This window comes from Homalodisca vitripennis, chromosome 3 (assembly GCF_021130785.1).
Source record: "Homalodisca vitripennis isolate AUS2020 chromosome 3, UT_GWSS_2.1, whole genome shotgun sequence".
Classification (NCBI taxonomy): domain Eukaryota; kingdom Metazoa; phylum Arthropoda; class Insecta; order Hemiptera; family Cicadellidae; genus Homalodisca; species Homalodisca vitripennis.
In genome coordinates this window covers 179,618,750-179,642,415 of record NC_060209.1, presented here as the reverse complement: position 1 = coordinate 179,642,415, position 23,666 = coordinate 179,618,750, and the positions used below count along the sequence as shown (strand labels likewise).

At 32.4% G+C, this 23,666-nt stretch overlaps 1 protein-coding gene across 1 annotated transcript in view; it reads right to left on the bottom strand.

Moving 5' to 3' along the window:
* Positions 1-5,031: 5,031 nt before the first annotated feature.
* Positions 5,032-23,666, bottom strand: part of LOC124357822 (neurobeachin-like) — a 628,187-nt gene continuing 609,552 nt past the window's right edge. The window contains 14 exon segments of the mRNA XM_046809880.1: positions 5,032-9,670; positions 12,157-12,308; positions 12,456-12,635; positions 12,638-12,654; positions 13,315-13,578; positions 14,420-14,587; positions 16,135-16,215; positions 18,027-18,204; positions 18,994-19,083; positions 19,820-19,914; positions 21,230-21,302; positions 22,059-22,163; positions 22,165-22,212; positions 22,643-22,762. Coding sequence (XP_046665836.1) covers positions 9,580-9,670; positions 12,157-12,308; positions 12,456-12,635; positions 12,638-12,654; positions 13,315-13,578; positions 14,420-14,587; positions 16,135-16,215; positions 18,027-18,204; positions 18,994-19,083; positions 19,820-19,914; positions 21,230-21,302; positions 22,059-22,163; positions 22,165-22,212; positions 22,643-22,762 — 1,662 coding nt within the window. The 3' untranslated portion in view covers positions 5,032-9,579.

Here is a 23,666-nt window from a genome sequence, read left to right as displayed (position 1 = left end):
GCTCTTTAAAAGCCCATTATACAGAGGGGTGCAAAAGTAGGTATACAGTTTTAGTTCTTTTTTTTTTTTCTTTTCTGCCTGTTGGCTGGCCTTTATAATCGTATAGTTGGTTGGTAATACCAAGTTAGCCACGGTGATCAGCTGTGTAATACGTTTGCCTACTAACAGCTGCTATGTTTTCTCATTGTTACTGTTGTTTATTATTACACTTCTATCATCATGGCTGGTTACAATGACCAACGATTCAAACGAAAGTGGGGTTTTGAAAAGAATATTGGAAGACAGAAAACTGTGAAAGAAGTTCGAAGAGGAGATGGAGAGAAGAGTTTGATACACCACACCCAACCACTGATTAAGTATTTATAGTCACTAAGAGGTCAGCTCAGTTTATCCTTACAGGATCTATCTGCAATGGTCCACAAAAGGCTGGACGACCAGATCACTGTCACTACTCCTGAATATCTCACGAAATCGCCGATTGCCTCGCGCACGACCCATATGTTTCAAAGCCCAAAAAAAGTCAGAAAGGAAAAAGAGGCATTCAATTGAAGTCTGGGACATTGATCGCACAGTATTCTTTAGGACGCCTAATGAAACGGTGAGGTTTGGAAAATTGTTACATTCCAAGAACTTATTAATGGGCTAATAGAGGACGTCCCTTTGGGGGGATTTTTTTTTCCGTTGACGAATGCTGCAGTTTTGCGAGATAATGTTTAAATCGAAGATCTTCAAGCCGTGCTGGGAAAATTATTCAAAAAAAAATGTTTTGGAGCGATTGAGGCTATATTTTTAGCTTTTCAGGTGCGTCAGTAAATAGATTACAACTGTGTCTCTATTACTGATTTTTGATAATCCTACATTGACATTCGAAGAGAACAGCTGAATCTAAACCTGGAGTAACATGTTTGGGCTAGCATTTCATATAAAGTGTCATTGGACCTGTCATTTTTTCATATACGCTGTAGACCAACATGCATACAGGAACATGCTGACTGACGTTTTACCACAAATCAAAATCCAGCAGGGTAATGATGAATTTCTACTTCCATACAAGATGGAGCTCCCTGCCCACCTATGCGACAATCGTGCGTGACCTACTAAATCGGGAGTTTCCTAACTCGTGCGAATCGGTCCGATGAGGATCGGTTGATTTTGAATGGGCAGCACGATATCTCCCGATCTGACACCGATGGATTTTTTTCTTTTTGGGGAGTTGTCTAAGACAAGGTTTTTTCGAAAAAAAAACCTCGTGATATTAATCTGGAGTGGTTGAATTTCATTCGCCAAGCTTGCCAAGACATAGTTGAAAATAATAAAGAACTTTGCCGATAAAAGTGTGATTTAACTTTCTAGGGTTATCAGCAGTGGGTTGACTGTGATGTGAGGCAAACAATCTGGAAACACAAAAGGAAGTAAGTGGTATTGGTGAATTAACAACATATTATGAGTTACATTTTCTGTTTTCTTAAAACGCGCTGTAAAATAGATTGTATAAGTTTTGTTTTCTGTAGAAATACACCTAACTTATTCATTTAACATATTTAATTACTGTTATATCCTACTTTTGCGACCCCCTGGTATTATTAAATAATGATGGCTAATACCAATTTTGCTTAACTTCCATGCCATCTCTTAACCATGAACATTGATATAATATGTAGACCTGATATAGTGGTATATTACCTAACATTCGTTCCAAAAATAATAAAATTAGGACTCTTCGTCTTTACAATCCTAATGTGCTTTCATTAACGAAACCTACAAATTTTCGTCTTAAGGGTTCCTCCAACATTCTGGTCTCAATCGTATTATTGATCTTTGTTGTTGTTTAATTACATATATGGAATGTTTTTTCTTGCAGAGATATTGTGTTCGGTATGATAGCCCTGGGTAATTATTAGTTTTCTCTTGATGATGCTAATATGCGCTTCTTTAAAATAATCATAAATTAACAAATATATTCAAAACTTTGATGTGTAGATAGAGAAAATTAACATTTTAAAATTGAACTTTTCTGGCCTCCTTTTAGTTTGTGAAACCTCTTTAAATCATGTCAAACGTCAATAGAATTTTAAATTCGTTTTCTTTTGTTAGTTACGTAGTATTGTCCAAGTCACTCAGTCGTGTTACTGTGAGATAATCTACCATAAATAAATTCTTAATCAACTTAATTTTTAAAACAGAAATAGTAAGGAGAATCCTTACGCTAATACGTTGTTAGGAAATGTGTTGCATTTAAATACACAATTTGATGAGACAATGTTTTTTCGATGGTGCTCTTTGTGAAACCATAGAGGATAGAAGTAGAAACTCTTTCACTAACTCATCTCCGTCTGTGTAACCACTCACTCTGATCAGTCAGAACTGACTGGAGGTTTTTAAAGCGAACGTTCTTTCTTTTCCATGCATTGTAGACTATGCTAATCATAAAGGCGTGGAATAATTTACTGATGTGATTTTGCATTTGTTCTAATCTGTCTGTCAAGGAGTTGATTGCTGCATCTAGAATGTCATGAAAAATGTCAACTCTAAAAGAGTTCTTTCCTAGTTCAGTAGATTCATCCTCACCTCCACAAGAACAAATGTTTCTACACTTATCTTAGGTTCAATGATAAACTTTGGGACTACCCAATATTCAGATAGCTCTTTGACATCAATAATTACACTGTTTAAGACATTCTCTGATCTCATATATCCCAAAAAAGAGATAGAATGTACAATCAGGTCAAAAGCACCCTGTATGTTTTATTAGAAAAAAATAATTTGGGTCTAAATGGGTCCCTACTAAAGTTCTTTGCTAACTAAATGTATTTTGAACAATACATCATGCCATGCAACTAAGCAGAACAAAGATTTGGAATCTTCCAATTTTTTCAATTCCTGTAGCAGTATTCTTTCCAAGGTATCTACGTTTGGATCAGTTATGACTTTGTACGTATACTGAAGGAATGAATTTTTCGGCCACCACAGCATTACTGGATTGGCCAGCAGACTAGGCGATTTTGCTTGTTTTTTATCTTCACGCTCCAATTCAGACTTTACACTTTCTATAAAACGCTCTAGTTTGTTTTTATGACATATTTTTTTATTAAAAACATGACTTTAAAAATGTTATTATTAGAATTAAGATTAAACAAAGCAAATTAGAATCCACTTTCGATAGTCTTTATTATATTATGTTTGCTAAATACAATGGTTAAAAAGAATTATAAAACAATTTAAAGTTGTATTAGTCTAATCAAAAGATTTAACACCTCTTATAACTTGACGGAATAGATTTTCCTTATTAAGATATTGAGAAATTCTGATAGGAATTAAACAAACTTACCAAAGCCTAATTGTTTACCTTTTCCAAATTTTATTTTAACTATTTAAAGTTATCAGAAAGGCAGACTCTCTGGGCTGTGCCCTCAAAGTTCACTGGTCACCTGGCATAATTAGGGGCACTGTCAATTTATTCTGCGCCGCACTTTCGTTTCATTGGTGAAAATTGAGATACCGACTTCGTTGGCACCTTCACCTCGGACCATCCTGAGTACAACAGTGTTTCATTTGACTGATGGTAAGATTTTGAGTACATCATCCTTCCAAAGTATCAGTACACTCTTAAGTTCCTTCTTAGTAAGCCTGGGTTTTGAAGGAAGAAATTTGTTTAGTAACGGACTAGCCTTGAAAGGAACTCAATCACTGTGTCTCTCAGACGAAACAGCCAACTCAATTTCAGTCGCTTAGTCCAGGCTTTTACTAATTTATGGGCCACAGAAGAGATTAACTTAGGTCTTTGGATAAAACAACAATTTCTGTTTTACTTAAATACTTAACAGATTGTTTATATTTTTATATTGTTTCCATCCATAGTTTTGTTATTGAGAAGGTAATTTATTGTTGGTCTTATTTTTTTAGTTTATAAATTATCTTTTTTTTATCATAACCTGATAGTTTGTTACATCTATTTTGGATGCTCTGAAGGAGCGATATTGTAAATTCGTTGTAGTGACTTCTTTTATTTTCATTTCAATACTGGTTTGGAGGACGTTTTTCTCACAATGCACTTGAGGGGCAGCTGACCTAAAAAGTTAGGTTTAAGTGGTAAAATGAAAGTTCATTACAAACTTCATCATTGAGCTATTTTAGTGAAAGCATTCCTTATTGGGATGAAGAAATCATTAAGGATAATCAATCGGTACTGGATAAATCATCCAGTAAGATAAGATAAAATTTACAGAATGGCGCTTCTTCCAACATTCATCATTTACCTCAGACGCCAGAAAACGATTATGTTATAGTTTCATCACTTTTGGAGGCAAGGTATAATCATTAATATATTACGAAGTGTATAAATAGGACTTTCTATTCAAATTGTATAAATTGCCTAAGTGATAGTAGAGAACAATCCATTGTTATGTTATGGTACCAAGTGATTTCCATTTTAGAGGTTATGTAATGAGGATGCAGAGATAGTGTTTTTTATATTGTATGTCACATCTTTATCATTTGCATTACATCTTACAATATAACCTCTTGTTTTTTCCCCAAAACACCTCTTGTAACCCTTATTATTAAAGAGTCCATTTATTAAGAGATCCAGAGCCTTGGAGAGACTTTGACAGTATCTGTGATACTGCAATAAAAACATTGATTTCCAATGTTTTGCTAATGAAATTTTGTTGGTTTAAATTGATTCCTGTAGCCTTTTGCCCTTTTTTATAAATGGTTTATTAAATAAATATTATTTATAGTTTTAATTTCTCTTATTTCAAGAGCCCTATGGACAAGGTAGCATTGATAATCTATTTATGGACACAAACATTGCTGTAACTTATGTTCAACTTTCTGAAGTAACCAAACAAGAGTTGGCCTCTAAAGCTTGTTCATTAAAGTTTGGTATCCTCCTTTTTTATTTTACCATTCTTACATTAAACTCCATAATAAAGGCTAATCAAATTGTAATTCCTACGCCATTCTACTACATCTAGGTTTTGGATTAAACATCAAATATTGGATAGAATAGGGAATGGGCAGAGACAAAAACACAATTGTTCTCATTTATTTATAATTTCCCAAACAAAACATCTGAAAACACTCGAGTTAATGGATGCAACCACTCTATGTAACAAAGACAATGCTTTACAAAATACAGTATGTCGCTTACTGTCTATAGGTTTGTGAGCAGGCGTTGCGTTATCACTACTATGTTCATACGCACGTACACACACATACACACTGTGCACAAAAAAGCAGCCGCAAGTATTGCAAAGATTTACAAGTGCAGTCAGGTTAAATACACACTTCAAGCAAAAATATTTAGAATTCCACCACTTTCACGGATACTGTCTTTTACTTCTTATTGACATTGTTTGGAACCAAAATTCTTTCAAGCTCCTGTGTTTTTATTTTACAATAATTACAAACACAATTTATTTTCCACCTTTTTGTATCCAAAGAAACTTTTCATATACAAAGGGAGAGAAAATTCGATAAGGACCAAATTTTTGAAAACAACATTAACATTTTCAGCTATATTACAACTGTACTGTTCTATAACTGATACACAACTTAACAGTAAAATTAATATTGATGTCGAGATTACATAAAAAGTCTCTATATACATTTATCATAATTACAATGTAAACACTGAATCACGGAGGCTTTCAAATTTGTGAGAAATCCACAACAGTTCAAATAGTATTTTAATTTGTATACTTAAAAACAATATAAAATGCGTTCTTGGATTTTTTTCTAACACTATTCAACAAATTGAGGGCACAGAATTTAAACTGAAACATAACACCGAAGCTGCTTACTACATATCTATACAAGCACTCTAGTCTATGCTATCATCATCTGAGTGCAGTGTCTTGGAGATGGGCTTTCAGATCTTTCTGATCTGTCTTTCTTAAGTATTTTAAGTGTTTGTGCTTCGTATTTTACAGACTTCTATTCCGGGCCTCAGAACTCAGAAAATATGTTACAACTAACTAAACGTACTAATAGTGCAGTTTTCACATGAAAAAGAACTGGATGACAAATTTTTTATCATTGGGAGATGTGCAAAAAACTTCTAAAATATTATAATTCAACATCAAAATGTTAATACTATGGAAATTGCACAATACGAAAGAAATAAATGATGCGAAATTCTCTTTCCATTTTAATTTAAACGAAAAGTCTTCTTATTTTTTTATTATATAAGGCAAAATTAGAATTAGGAAGTGAACAAACAGATCATAAAGACCCTTAAGTCTTTGACTTAGATGAAGAATAATACCTATGTCTCTAATTCTCATAATTGTCCATTTAACCACATAAAGCATTGCAATGTAACCATTCATTCCGAAAAAAGGAAGCAACATGAATAATTATATATTTAAACTCTCATGGAATGTACAGATTGTAATAGTTGAAGTGAAACTAACTTACGGTTACCACATGTACTTACAAAAATCATCTATTTAAAAAAGATTAAAAAATAAGTGGCTTGCAGCAGAGCTGTCAATATGGCACATTTACCGTACTACTAAACTTTTTTACCATCTTGATGTGCCATTTAAAAATATAACATTAAAAAAAGGTATTTTTGGTATTTTGTCAATTTTAAGGATTCATTTTCCTTCGAGCATTATTTTGTTGAGATTGACTCTAACATACAGATGAGGAAGTTCACATGAATATCTGATAGAACTCGAGGATCCCAAAAATCGGAATTTTGACCAATAACATAACAAAAGTTAAGTGTATAACAATTTTGCCGTGAGAACCAAGAGATAGGCCTCTCCTAAAAAAGATAAAATAAAATAATTAAATTGAATTCATTTAATGTTATTATTAAAAAAAGGCCTTGGTAATTTAATAATGTCATTGATATTTTTGCATGAAAAAATTGGTGCCAGATACTGAGTCTTATTTTAATTTGCTACTACAATGAATCAAATTTACAAATATTGCTGGTTTTCAAACTTGAATCTATGAATCTGCCAAAAGATCTTTACCAGCATTTTTACACGATACATCTATAAAAAATTATGAAAAGTAATCAAAGAAGCCATAGTGTATTGGCTAGTCTGTAAGCATATGATACAAGGGTTCCCGAGTTCAAATCGTGCAGGAGCTACAGAAAATGTTCTACGCCCATATTCCCTAAGATTCCTCTGACATAGATACCAAACAAAAGTTGCCCTTAGGAAGATGGTGTTACAAAACCAAAATGGCTCCTTAAAGTTCCAAAGAACCAAGCTAAACCTTATTTTCGTGAGAGAAATTTATTTATAAAACTAATAATGTGTTGTAAAATATTTCTTAGAATACAATGTTTAACAATATATTTTAGGACTTGTGTTAAAATTTATAGTAAACGAAACAGTTTTAAACTGTTGTTAAGTAAAACGGTATACGTAAAAAACAAGATATGTTAATGTTTATGAAACTGTTAGTACACCTAAGTTGTATTGCTTGACTTTCAACGGGTTCGAGAACATAATAACATTGGTCCTGCAATACGCAAGTGTTGTGTGCAGCTAACACGTGTCACCTACAACACAGTAAACAACATTATGGAGGGATGTGCATCACAACACGGTTGCTGTTATACTGGTTCTGTGTATTATACAGGTGAACTTTGTAACTGTGTACAAAATTGGTGGAACTAAAGAAACTGAATATGACTACGATAGAAAACCTGTTCACGTGCACTTTCTGGATTGCAAAGATAAGTACAAATCGCGTTAGACTAAGTTGGTACAGTAGTTGACAGTCCCGGTGTAGTAGTGCTATGTACAAGAGACTGCCCCACATTTGGCACATGATACACTGTTGGTTAGACACTTTCTCGGGTGGTGTAGGCTCTACGTCTTACGAGAACCCTACAAGTAACTTACATCATATTCGTAAGTACAGTGTAGTGAGTGTGAAATATATACGTTTAATTAAATATAGAAATTATTTTAGGACATAAACAAACATTAAAGCAAACAGCAAAGTGTAGAGGGTACTCCTGGTATAAATAAACGGTAAGTCAACTCCAGACGGAATTTACTTAGTAACTTTTCTAATAAATTTCTCCATTTTATTACATCCACATACATTCACATACTCCAATCTTTATCTCACCATACAGTACAATTACTGTAGTGGTGAAGATGTTTGTATATTTATACACTAAATAAATTTGAGGACTGTTGAAACAACAATTTAACACTTCCACAAAATTGACTATCATTTGTTCACATTTCTTTTCATCTAGAATTATATACAAATTGCTTAAAAGTATGTTCAATTTTAGTTACTAAAATCAGTGCAATTTTATGAACAAAAGTACGTTTACATTATTGTATATGCCAAATGATTAATAAATATTCAGTCAATAAACAACAGAATAACATTGGTGTGATAAACTTGGTGTAGCATTCAAAAACTTAAATTAAAAGGCAACAAGAATAAAAGTACCTCAGAACTAAATTAGCTAAGACATTATTTGTATATGATTTTTGTGGCTAAGTATTTTTATACATAATGTGATTATGTGTACATTATGTAAATAACAGTAATCAAATATGTTCATTAATTATTTGAACGGATTCTAAATTATACTATACATGTTAAAACATATAATATTAAGTACATTTATTCAATATATAAACTATCTTACGTATAAACAATAAAATATAATTAAAATTAAAACAATAAAATCTATGAAAAATAAACAAACTGATATATTTTTAACTTGGATACATAAAGGAAAATTCATAACACAATACTCACTTACATTATAAAATTACTATTATCATTATTATGTTTTAGTTACAAATACAAAACTGAACCCAAGTTACATTATTATTTATTATAAATAGTTTCTTATTAAAATAAACATTATATAGAATACATATTTGAAATAAATAAAACTATATTTTAAAATACTGAAATTTTCCAAATGGAAGAAGCTCTACAATAGTTAAGTTTATATTGCACAACCTCGTAATATTTGACACACTTCACAACAGTTTGCAATTATGTTTTTCTAAAGTGAAGAAGCAAAATATGCAACTAAACAATAATGCGCCGGACATATTAATGCATTGCAAAAGACCCAATTAAAAAATAAACCTTTGAAAAATAAAATTTTTACAGTAAATATTTAATTCTATTTTTTCACAACTCTTTTCTTCTCACTATCCAAGCTAAAGATTATTAACCCTCTATAAAAATCTTTTAAGAAAAGCAGGAGAACACTTCAACAAAAAACTGTTTTAAGTACATTGAGTAAAAATTTGATATAAAAATAAATGCATAACAAGTTCTGAAATGCCTAAAATAAGTACAGTTACTTTTACAATCACAGCACAGTAAAAGACTTCTGTTGTTAAGCAAATTAAGTCACATCATATGACCTCGACTTCAAATCTTAGGTCAGACTTAACTAAATACACCAAAAAAGTTAGCAACCATTTGAGTGTTACCCTGCATAATATCGCAAACAAGTGGAATGTTTGTAACTGAAAACGTTCAAGTGCAAGAGGTTAAAGGGTTCTGGGGTTAGTTCCAAGGGCGTGTCCATGGAGGATAACTCCAGAAGTTGGCGAAAACCTAGTAACGCTGTTGAAACTCGTGGTGCCACCGGTTGAAGTCAATGTGGAACAGGACAATGGTACCAGTGGCCAAACCCGCCAACAGGAATCTATATAAAAAAAATTATATAACGTTAGTTCCACGAAGGATAACATCACAATTTGGGGAAATACATGCTGCCAGGGGCGGTATCCAGTATGGAACATGTGTAACAATAAACATCATTTATGATAGTTCCATGAAAGCAGTTCTGAGAAGGATCCTCATCAAACGTAACCTCTCAACTTTGTTTCAAACAAGTTATATCAATATTAAGAGATTACTGAATGCAACAATACTGTGTTGAAAGTAGTATTATTGACAAATTTCTCTAACCCACATACGAATGGGGTTTGTCCTGAAAATCCTATAAACTGTTTTGTAAGATTTCAGTACACTAGACTTATTATTTGTACAAATTAAATTTTCCACTACAGGACATAAGGTGTATTTTTCTGGAAATCAAAATGTGTAGTTGCATATTTACGGAATGATGAAAAACAAATTATTACAAATTTATTTATCATTTATAAGATTTTGATTTACTCTCCAAGTGATGTCAAAAGAAATAGTTTCTTGGTGTCACCCATATGTATGATAAGGTTCTAAGTGACGAAATTCCAAACGTTAGTAACAACCTTATTTATTAATTTTAAATTCGAGGCAATAATTTTAAAATTTCATTTTAAGAAATTAAATTTTAGCAAGCCAAGGACCGTATATCTATGGACACAAAATTATAAAACATTACTAGCGGACCCGGCGCGCTTCGCTGCGCATTTCAATAAGTTTCCCGCGGCTTCGCACGCAATTTCCCGTTGAAAACAGTACACTATATTCACTTATTCATTTTCTATCACATTCTAAACATTGCTGAGATAATTGATAGTCGTTCCTTCGTGAGCTTCTTGGGCGCATTATGAAGGTATGTACCACATTCCTGATACTTCTGTCAAAAAAAAAAACAACTAAGGTTGATTTTATAACATTCTTTATATTCGTAGCCAACGTAAGATAGTAATTATGATATCTGCATTGCTCTTCTGATCAAGCATGAGCATGGTTTATATTAAATAAATATTGCAGTTAAAGGTGAATTTTTACGTCAAATTTGAATTGTATTATCTGGATAGTAAAGTCTATGTTTAACAGTGATTGCAGAAACAGTTTAAACAAAATTTGTCGTTTCTCTTAAGCTTACTCTATGCTTTAAAACTATAAGTGTAGTAATTAAATTATATATAAATATATTTTTTGTCGCATTATATATGTTTACAAAGAACAGCTGATTAAAAATTGAAAAGACTCTTTCACTTAATAACATATGTTTGCTGCAATGCATTTCTTACGGGTATTTCTGTAACCAGTGGGGCGGAATCCTGAATCGGGAAAGGGATAAAAAAGTATCCTATAACCTTCTACAGATCAAGACGAACAAATTAAAAAAAAAATTAGGCGAATCCGTCCAGCCGTTTGTGAGTGATGCTGTTACACACGAACAGTTTCATTTTTTATATAATAGATCTGTATTCTCTTCAACACCTTGTACATATTATCAATATTTAGTGAACTATAAACCAGCATTTAATAAATAGGTAACAGGAATCCACTCCTGTTGTGATGTTAACATTCATTGTAAGGGAGGAAAAATTGCAACTACTATACAATTGACAACATCTTATTATTTTGTTAATAATTATTAATAATAATAATTAATAATTAATTAATACAGAAATTCACTGCAGGGTTTGAACGTGGCCGTAATGATTTTAAAAGTAATAGTACTGAACAATATTACATATTTAGCATAGCATATAGTAGTGTTACAATTGGAGCTATCTCATTCTTCGACACCGTCCCCTTCGAGAATGTGGAGAAATCTCGAGGGCTCCACAGAAATGTGGAGGGTTCTGACTATAGCCCCGCTAAAATTGAGCAAAAAATTGGTCTGAATACGGGCCTGAACACAAACCGCTTAATTAGTCGGCAGCTATATCCGAGAAAGATAAAGCTTATATACAAATGCTTAGCCAGTCGGTGGAAATGTCCATAAACGCACATTAAGCAAGCTGGCGGCCATGTCAGAGATAGCCAATGACTATACACACGCTAAGCCAGTTGGCGATCATGTCCAAGATAGCCAATGTCAATATACACATGCTTAGCCAGTCGGCGGCTATTTGTTTGAACATTTATTTTAAATTTATAAAGTAGTTTTCTGTAATTTATTATTAATTATGAAACTTTCCAAATGTTGAGTGATAAGTAAATAACATATGTTGCCAAACATATGATTTAAAAAATTTTGTTTGTATCAGAAACTTTAAAAAACTTTTCTTCACCGGTGTAATATAAATGTTTTTCACCCAATGTAACTCTTTGGGAAAGTTACGTTCAATTTAATGTACCTCAGTATAATTAAAGTAAAACATAATTTTGCTCACTTTGTTTTAGATTTAAAAAATGTCTTCTTTATAAACTACTCTAGTACTAAATATTACCTACTTAGTGTATAGATTTAGTCTATCAATAAGGATATATGAATGGACTGCTTACTTCTGGTCATGAGAGAGGGCTAGGGAACGCACACTGCTGTCACAGGAGGGGAAGGCGTATAGCAACGCCAGGTTGAACGTTCGCCAGACCTCGACGATGCCCTTGTCGCCAGCAGACATCAGGTACTCTCCATCTCTGCTCAGCAGCAGGCACTGCAAATGTTTCACCTTGTGAGTTTCAGAGAATATAATGGGAATTTCTAATAATTTTCTAATAATGCAATATTAAAAGATAACTCTGAAATACTTTCCCTTACAGAACCTTCAGTTATAGATTTTGTCAGATGATCTATGGATTACCTGCAAGTTATCATTGTGAGACTCATGTCGCAGCCGTTTTCCATTGATGGTGAAAGCTGCGATGTGGCCTCGCTCGTAATTGACAACGATGACACCCTCTCTCGACATGGCGATACTCTCGGGACTGATGAAGCCTACGGGGGCCTCCAGACAACGCAGCAGGTCACCGAATGTTGTGTGTGTACCAGCACTGGTCCAGCTGTGAACATTATAGTGATGAAATATTTAAGCTTTAGTAGAAAAACAAGAATATTTATCCTAAACTTGTTAAGTAACTTTTAAAAATACAAATATTATGGTTATTGCGAATAATTTAAAGCAGATTATTGATTAGTAGTGATAACATAGTTCTGTAAATCAGCTAATTGTCTCGTAAACATGGAAAGTAATCGTTAGTTGAGCATAAAAAAACTGGAGGGAGGAGAAGCTTAATTTCTGTCTATCTATCTGCCAAAAGATATCGCAAACTGATCATTTTTATATTGAATTTTATGGTTAACCATGATGCAACGATAAAATTGCAGAAATAATAAATTTGTAAACAAACCGAATAAAACCATGACATTTTGAACACGTAACTTGAAATTATGCTTTCAACCTCGCTGAAGCATGTTATGCAACGTGTGATGCGGTGTACTTCTACCATGGATTATTGTACAATTATATCAATTACTTAGCTCTTCTAGTTATTAAAGGATAATTATTATGGGTCATAAGATAGATTACAGCCATATTACAAGTCATATCATATCTATAATTAAATGTCTTGTAAAGCTTTCAATAATCCTGATCCTGGTTTATTTAACCCACTGGGAAATTTGTCTACCACTTAGGAAATAAAATAAAAAGAAGTACTGACCAACAGAACCAGACACGACAAGACCCAGCTCTGCACTGATGACGACGCTGGTAACAGGCTGTTCATGACCAGTAAGAGTGGCACGCGGCGTAGGCACTTCACCCTCGCCCACGATGGTCTGTGAGCGAGCGTTCCAGTGCCACAGCAGCACCGTGCAGTCAGCAGAGCCGGAGGCGATGTAGCAATCTGAGGTAATATTACACTCAGAGCGTGACAGACACGTCACAACACCGTAATGGCCGAACACTATCTGCACGATCTTGGCTGCAACATAAGTCGCTAGGTCAGAAATGTGGAACAAGGTGAAGAGGAAATATTTAATTGGCATTGTTCATAACGGCGAAGAAGGACCGGTTGGATGAGATGAGAGTACTCCATCACAGAGAACTTAAATGAACCAAATATGGAATCTAACGTTAAAAATGAAACTTTAAAATCCAAGCAACATATAGAAATTTTTTTATTGATTTCATTAATAACTCAACATATTTACAAATGTATATTTAAAATAGTATAAATGGAAGGTGTATGCATTACTCTATGATATTTATATATATCTCTCAATATAGACTGATATGTATAATATAATAACGTATAGTATATTTATTGCATGATAAATAGTTTTGGTACAGACTTATTAAGTTAATCCAAACCATCATTTTTACATTGGAGAAGAATGAGTTAGTACCAGTAAGGTGGAAAAAAATGCCGCTTTTGTAAAAACTACTTTACAAATTAAAATAATTACAACTCACAAAATGTTTCAGAAATTTTATATCAATATCTAAAGAGAGAAAAAAAAATCATAGGAGGGATGGCAAAATTTATAACATACCCTGTAATAATCTTCAGTATATTTAAATATACTGTTTGTACAAGAAAGTGATAAGTGTTCAGTTTTGCCACTAATACACTTGTTAGTTTTTGAACCAATAGTGATAGTTTGGCATTAACGCTTAGTGTCTAAAATATTATGACTCTGATGTACATTTATTTTGTAGTCACCCACAAAATTAAGTAACTGATAGTTAAATTTCAGTTTAACATATTAATCAACAATTAATTAAAAAAGTTAAAGTTAAAACTAGAGAAGTTAATAAAGTACCAGTCTCAGTTGAGAAGACTCTGAAGCTATTGTCCCAAAAGCCACAGGCAATGAGGAATCGGCTGTCCACAGTCGTGACAAAGCAGTTGCTGCGTATTCGCAGTTTCTGGCTGAAGTTGTCACCGAGGTGTCTTCTGACAGCTGCATTGTTATTGTTACCAGTTTGTACTACGGGCAGAAAAATTTACTTATAAGTACATTATTATTATAAGTAATATCAAAATATGTCCAATACACACCACTGACTGACTATGCACAGCAAAATTGTAAAAACTTGTAAAACTAAGGTTATAAAACATTACAATAACTTTTATTTAGGCTCATGAAATCAATATTTTTCATGTAACATGTTGGATGCTGATTTATTTTAAAACAATTTACCTTTTGGATTTTAAAATTTTTTAAAGAAAAACTGACAGCTATACTGAGTATATAATTATACATAATTGATAAATAATGTAATTAAGTTCATTGATAAACCTGTATTAACCTTTCATCACTACATAAAACGTAAGAAATCAAACTGACGTTTATGGAAACAATGTGATTAGTGAAGGTGGGATTTTTAGTGGTGCATTAGGTTTAAAAACGGCCGAACTAATGTGTATGGTGATAAACAAAAAGGACAGCCAAGCATTATGTCTGATAAAATTGTCTTTAAAGTCGATGAGAAGATTAAAGAAAACTGCTGATTCACAATAACAGAACTATCACTTAGTTTTCCTCAAATTTCAAGGAGTTTTTTACACAAAATAAGCTAAGCAGAAGTTACGTTACCATACATTTTGTGCAAAGTGGCCACCAAAAATCTTAATAGAAACTCATAAAAATCAATCGGCAAATCGGACTTGAGAAGTCCTGGATATTTTTAAGTGGGAGGTGTTTCCATATCCACCTTACAGTCCCTTGCATCCAGCGACTACCACTTGTTTCTAGCAATGAAGACAAGTGGTATATTCTTGTGCTATGCTTTGATGATGACGAGCAACTGCGGGAGGGTGTGGAAATCTTAGGTGGCAGAATTTTATAACAATGGCATTTCAAAACTAGTTCACCACTATGATAAGTGCCTAAATTTGAATGTTGACATGCTGAAAATTATTTTAATATTTTAGTCTCACTTTCAAATTTGTATAAAACAATTATTTGCTTGTACTTTATTTTTTGTTTATATCAAAACATAATCTACTTTCTAGATAACCCTCCAGAATTTAATTTGTTGAATTATATAAAATTAGTAAATCTTTTTTGATAATATAAGGTCTATAAAACCAACCAGATGATTTAAACTTGGCTGCAATGCAGTAAAGAAAAGGAAATTAGTTCTTCTTCATTTCTGTTATCATAAATGAAGTTTTTTGTCACATCTTAATATTATATGAGTATTATAATATAGTTTTTAGTAATAAAAATAATAATACACATTCATATTAAGTACAATAGCCGTATTAGATTTATAATAATAGTATGAACAATAAAACAATCTTTATAAATTTATAATAATGAATTATTTTGATTATACTCCAATTGAAGAATGGGTCTAAACCACAATAACACAGCTAAAACAATAAGAACAATAGCCTTAAAATGAACAGGTTTGTACGAATAATTTAGATTGATATAAACAAGAATATGTTATGCATGATCTCATGGTCACAGTTATACATATAAAGTATATTTGATAAGTTCCTCAACATATATAAAACAGAACTTACACAAGACAGGGTCCATAGACAGGGGCAGGTTAGCCGCCTGGTTCTGTGGTGTATCAGCATAACTTGGCGACTGGACAGTAGCTGGACATGCAACAAAACAACAAAGTATAATAAATATGGTACATAACACACAAGACAGTGGCAGGTTAGCCGCCTGATTCTGTGGTGTATCAGCATAACTTTGTGACTGGACAGTAGCTGGACATGCAACAAAACAACAAAGTATAATAAATATGGTACATAACACACAAGACAGTGGCAGGTTAGCCGCCTGATTCTGTGGTGTATCAGCATAACTTTGTGACTGGACAGTAGCTGGACATTCAATAAAACAACAAAGGTATAATAAATATGGTACATAACACACAAGACAAGTGGCAGGTTAGCCGCCTGATTCTGTGGTGTATCAGCATAACTTTGTGACTGGACAGTAGCTGGACATTCATAATAAAACAACAAAGTATAATATGTACTTATTTTAAAAAGTACTTATTAAGTTGTGAATTACATAACACACAAGACATGGTCCATGAACAGAGACAGGTTGGCTGCCAGCAAAGTATAATAAATGTACTCCATAAGTGTCATGAACTTTCTTCTGTTTATGAAGAAATGCAAAATATTCCTAGAAGACAGTTACAGCCATATAATTATTTTCCTAACTTTTACTTCCTGCCTAGAATCATTATTAAAACACTTTTTTTGCACAAAATTACTGTTTCACCTGTATCGTGTCTCACTTTGGAAATATTAGCCCACTGGTATCGCCAGCAACCTGTAATACCAGCCTCATGAGGAGAGAACCAGCTTCACCAGCCTTTGGAGATTTAGTGAATATAAGTGTGTCACCATTCAAATTTAAATGGAATGTTGGTTCTGGTACAGTTGCAAGCAATTGTTTAAGAAACAACTTTCAATTGTTATAAAATCAATGTTCACTAAAAAACATATAAAAACCCTTAATAAGATATATGCCTTCTGCTCTATTTAAATATTTGCATCCATTATGATAAATTTATAAATACAAAAATTTTATGGCCAAAGGAATAATACAAACTACATATTGACATTTAAAAAATTGCATTTCAACCGTCTTATTAAAATAAAAAAGACTCGATTTTCTGTTTCAAAACTTATAATTATAATTATTTTACTTAGTGTAATATACATTCATTTTTACTTTTTTATATATTAATAGCTTGTTTTTGTTTCTTGTACATTTTTTACATAAAGTTAGTGTTATACTGTACAAGTAAACGCAGATTCATCCAGTCCCATTGCAATGAATGCAAGGTGCGTTATGAAATGTACAAAACCACTTCACTCATGGTAGTTTGTGGTGAATTTCAAAATATTAAAATGTACAGTAATAAATAAACGTTCAATTAGACCTGTATTTATTTGTAATGACTAGTCTGTGTAAAAATACCTAGGATACAATTAAAAATATAGTTTAATATATGTACTAAGTGTTTTGAGTGGTTTGTCATAGAAAAACTATTAATTATATCATTATTATTTTTATTACCAGATATAGAACATCTATAGTGGAACTGCTTAAGTGGAATCGCTAAAATGTTTCAAATCTAAATAAATTAAGGGTAAAAGACATATAAGGTTGAACCTAACACAGAACTGAATAGGTACAATGTTTTACACTATGACCTGCGGTGGATAAACTCAAAATTCAAATGTATATTTCCATTAAAATCTCAAAATATCTGCCATCACAATACTTTTACCTACATAAATAATAGAAAATGACAAAACATTATATATTTATATTTGATTACGTTATTAATAAGCAAATATTATATTATACTACTTCCTTATGTGTTGTACCAAATATAACATGAATTTTAAAACATTATGAGGAAAAGAGAATTACAAACCTGCATAATTGGAGTTCCACCGATTCAACGCAAACTGTTGGTTAATGGTGACCGTAACAACGGACGGCAAAGGCAGTTGTGGATATGTGTTAGCGGAGATATGGCAGATCGGTGAGTTGGACGGAAACTTCATAGTCATACAAATATCGTCAGGAACACTTGAAAACATCATTGGGCTCTGTGTACAGAAACACACAATAAATAACAAATATGTTGTCTAATGGGTTCAATAATTTGTTGCACATTTAATGGGCTATAAATAAATTGCAGGGTTTATTATCGAGTGGTGTAATGAAACCTCTACACTGACATATATGTTAATGTAGTGAATGTAGTCTTTTATATAACTCATAATATGTATGGGTGAAATAGACAAAAATTACACATAGTAAAATATAAATAAAATTCACTTCAACAGGAACTTGCAATAAGACAAATATATTAATTTTAAATTAAGATTGTAAACTAATAAAAATACAACATTTTCCCCACTTTCAATTCACAAATATTTGATTGAAATTTGCGATCTAGTATGTAAATATTGTTTGTTTTAGGATTTATATTTATTATGATTAACACCTTCAATGCGGTTTATTAGTGAGACCAGTCACTCTGAATCTGGCTCTATGCACTGCTGATGATTGGAGAGTCACACGTGAATAATATGAGTACTTTACATTCAAACCTGGCAGTATCATATAAATTTAAAGAAATGCAAATTGAGCGATTTTTTAAGCAAAGACAAAAACGCAAAATGGGTGTAGTTGGACTGACTCATTGATACATGAATCCATACATACAGTCAACTATCATGGGGAGTAGAGGTTTAGAGAATTGCTGTGCTATCATTGTGTATTCTGTATTACAAACTGTTGATGTCTCTCTGGATTTAATTATTACAAAACGTTATCTATCTCACACGTTATACTTTATGAACAATAGACACAAATCTAAGATGTGCACTTACCAGATGCATGGCAGAGCTGCGAGGAGGATGAGGTTCCATGAGCAGTTGAGAAGGTGTCTGGCCGAAATTTCGGATCTGGTTCTCAATAGCCTGTAAGTGAGTAAAAGTGATAAGACTGGTAGTGCGTATAACATAGCAATTTTACAATTACCACAGCCTTTGTTTACCTATCTAAAATACCACATTTAGAGTTGTGTCCAATCCTAATAAATAAATACGGATTGTTTCTAAAATTTATAATGTGTCATTCCTAGACACATTATAAAGTACTTAGCCAGCGAGGGCGTTCAAGCGGTCTAGACCCCTCACAAATCTTTTTTAACAAACCATTATTATTATTTGAATCATTCAGTATTACTGACTTGTATTGCTGAAAGATCGTTCTCAACATTGAAACGGGTTAAGAACTTTTTAAGGAACAAAATGAGGAATAAGCGGTTGACTGCGCTTGCCTTACTTTTGGCATGTTCACTACAGGAAAATATCAGTTCTCCAGAGCAGATACGATGGCTCAGAAGTCAAGAAGAATTTTAACTTTTGTAAAAACTCTTTTACATATTATCAATTCTCAATGTGGATGTAAATAATATGTACTGTGTTTTCCAGACAATAAAAGCATCTTTTTTGTAATTACACTACTAGATAAGTCTAATTAGTTTCAATTATCAATCCTTTGTTCTAAATTTATTATTTTGTTTCTTAAATTTGAAATTTTCAAAATTTTTAATGTTTCCATGGGAGGCCCCCCAACTACGTCTTGACCCCCCAATATTTTTTCCTGGCTACGTTCATGCTCATTATCATGATCAAGTAACTGCATACTCACCTCCTTCATGACAGGGTCAGTAATGGTTTCCATGTCCACACTGCCCTCGTATGTGAGGTAGTAGAATACATTGGAAGCTCGGACTGCCTCGGGTCCTGTAAAAAAGCGTTTGTAAATACTACTATAGATCTACATCATCATACATATTAAATTTAACTTGCCACATACAAAATTTTAAAATACTTGTGTACACAGCAGTATCAATTTGTCAATTGTATAGCATATTGACAATAATAAATCAACCTTTCAATTTTTCAAATATATCATCTGTGAAATCAATCCCATACCAACTTGTAGATCATGTAACAACTTGAAAATCAAACATCAACTTGTCCAAACCCCACATAGCCTCTGGAAATCTGATGGGCATTTTATCTATCCACATAACCATTGACATGCTAATTTTTAATGGCTTTGTCAAACACTTAGGAATGTGACTGATTTGATAAAACAAATTGTAAAAGCTTGAGGTCTACAGGAGATATAGCTATATTAGGCTATAATTCGCCAAATTACACTTTTTAAATTGATCTTAAAAACAAAAAATATTCTTCTATAATAGACCCGTGTACAACATATAGATATAGTATGTCACCTATAAAAATGCTTTTGAGATACAGTACTACTGGATTTTGATAATTCACAATAACCTAAATAAACAATATTTGGCTTTCACTGTATTAAATATATGATGGATAAGATTAGGAAGAGTTCACAGCCCGTTAAGTGCTGCTATCTACCAGACAACAGGACGACTGTACATAGTCAAAGTTTTATCAAGACTGTATTACCACAGCATGACTGTGGTACTGCCGTTTTGCATTTATTTACTCATCATAGCACGCTAATGGGTTAATTCATATGTTTGTAAATAGTAAACTTCAACAGTAGATTATTCTGAACAAGTGAAAATACTTAAGTTTACATAAATCTTTACGTTAATAAAACGTGACAATGATGATTGAGAACCTCGTACTGATAATCTAAACAGCATTTACGATCACCTGTACAATAAACAGTAAGCCTTCATTTGTAGTATGTAAAGGAACTGCAGTGGTCAATGTAGAACAACACATTTGAGACCAATAATAGTACGTAATGTCACTCGAGCAGACTAGGTAATTAAATTCATAAACATGGGTTTAAGCAGAACAGCTGTGAAAAGATTGAAAAATTGTGAATATTATTTAAGATGAATATTATTTTTAAATTTTCAGCTCAAGTCCTCAAGTTGTTTCCTGTCCCTCATCCTGATTTATTACAATCCAATCGTAATATTCCCTTTTGTAAATATGCTCTCATTACTGCTATAACACTGTCAACCCATAATAAAATATATTAATATATGTTATTAAAATGAATTGCAAAGGGTTTACCGTAGAATTAGTAGCAAACTTTTAATAAACTTACCTCTTTGCTTGTAACCGAATATCAAATCTATCCACTGATGAAGTTGGCAGGATACAAATTCTGACTCCAGAGCCTAAACATCATATTTAAATGTAAACCATAAATATTCATATTCTTTTAATTCTATCATTTGAAATTTCATTTCTCAAACAATTACAGTTAACCAATGGTTTGATAATTGTATTTAACAAAAATATTTTATACAAAATGACACTTCTTAATCAGTGAAAAATAGATCTTTATTGGTAGTTAGTATTGGTACCATACATTTAAAACCTAAAATATGAAAAAAGATCATACTTGATTTAGTCAACATTTGCTTTCTCAAATTTAACCGTGTAAGACATTTACTTTTGTAGATAAGTAGTATTTTCTGCTAATACAAGAATTTATTAAATCTCAACTATACTTAGGAGTTTATTTAAATCTCAAAAAACACTTTCCGGTGAACACTTTAAATGGGTTTGAAATTTTGATATGATATTTACAAACATTTATTACAATAATGTGGATTCAGCGAAGTCAATAAAGTGGTAATACCGGATTGTAACTTATAAATACAATTTTTATGGGATGATACATACTAAATAGAATGTTCCATTCTGGCAGAAAGGTAATTCAAACTTTCTCTTGTTGTTTTAGGAGTAAAATTATATTTTTTTTTAATTCTTACAAGTTTTAGCCTTCAATTTGATATGGAATAGAAATACTGTTTTATCTTACTTTCTTGATCACTGATGCTTAAGCATTCTTGCAACATTTCTTCTTTGGAGATTTAAATAGAAAAAGGAAATTTGTACTTTAACTGACGTAATATTGATGTACCCACCATCCGGTTGATGCGGATGAACTCCTCTGGTGAGGACGCCCAGGGCGGCAACTCCACACTGCCCACTGCTGTGCCATCCTCTTGCTGGCCCAGGCGGTTACCGGTTCACATTCACCAGCATCTCTGGGAGGAAGAAGAACTCCGGAATCAGCTCCTGAACAAGACAGAAATGGTAATCTTTAAGCCTTGTACAAGGTTGATTTTTTGTTGTTGATATGCATCAGTAGTTAGGAGGGTTATAAACATTATAGAAGTTAATTAAATAGTCCAAGAAATAATACTAAAAGCTTAAACAAAATAATGATAAAATTAAAAAAATCAATTTTGTTCAAATGTAACACGTTTTTGAAAAATTAAGATTTTCAATTAAAAACAAAACATTATATGCATATTTTCAAATTTTTCTTTGACAAATATGTAATACATATTATTGTTAAACTTGTTAACCTTTAATTCCACACTGATTAATTTGCATAATCTCTGAACTTGTTATTTACATTACAAACATAAATCTGTAAATCATAACAAAAAAATTTCAAACAGCACTTATATTTAATATTGGTTTAAAATTTGGCAGAACTTACCTTTACGTCGGAGGTGTCCCTTTGACAGTTTTTCCAGCTGAGCGCGATTGAGGAGAAAAGTCTGTTTGGATGGTCGAATTTTCCTCCCTGAAGGGCCAAGAACATAGTGGTCATAGGTTCCTGCAAACAAACATCACAATCAAAATTAATCGTAAATAAAGATGCAAACTACTAAATTCAACCCCACAAATTTTCATACTAGCTGCGAAAACTCAAATAATATTTTATACTTAAAATAATAATTTTGCAGACACAGTGATTGCACAATTTAGAAGATCGCAAACTGACAGTAATACATGAAAATTGAAGATAACCTAATCATACTCAAAAAGAACTACAGTACTAGATACTAGTAGTACCTTTTTTGTTCTAATTTTTCTCTTTGCACAGCCTTTGGTTCAACAACATTAATTCAACTTTACTGGTGTGACCCAATAAAATCAAGTTGGAAGATAGTTGAATTATTTATCTATTGTGATTTAAGTCACAAGGATTTGAATACTATTATTATACTTAAGTGAACAGGTAATACATGACATAGAAATGTGGTTCTACAGCTTATTTGTAGATGAATTCAAAATTTTTCAAATAATTATTTTTACTGATGTGAGTTATAAAAATTAAGAAAAGTTTTATATTAATCTAATAAATTTTAGGGCAGACACAAGATTACAACTTTTGTTTTATAATCTTATCAAGGTCACTGATACAAAGCTCCTCCTGAGATTGGTATCCAATTACAGTTAGAAAAGGCACAAAAGTTAACAGAAATTTACTTCTAGCCTGGATTACAAATGCAATAAACATCTAGGAGCCAGTGGAGTCTTGCATAACTTTACAATTTCAAAAATGTTTTGTCACAAAACAAACCCGAGGGTGTATTCATATTGCCGGATCTCATTTTAGTTTAGAGACGCAAGATTTACTACGCGCAGGATGAGTGGAGAGTAAACCAACATCAGAGGTATATGGGGTGTAAAGAAAACAACACTCGAGAGTGTATATCTCAGCAAATTGTGTCATC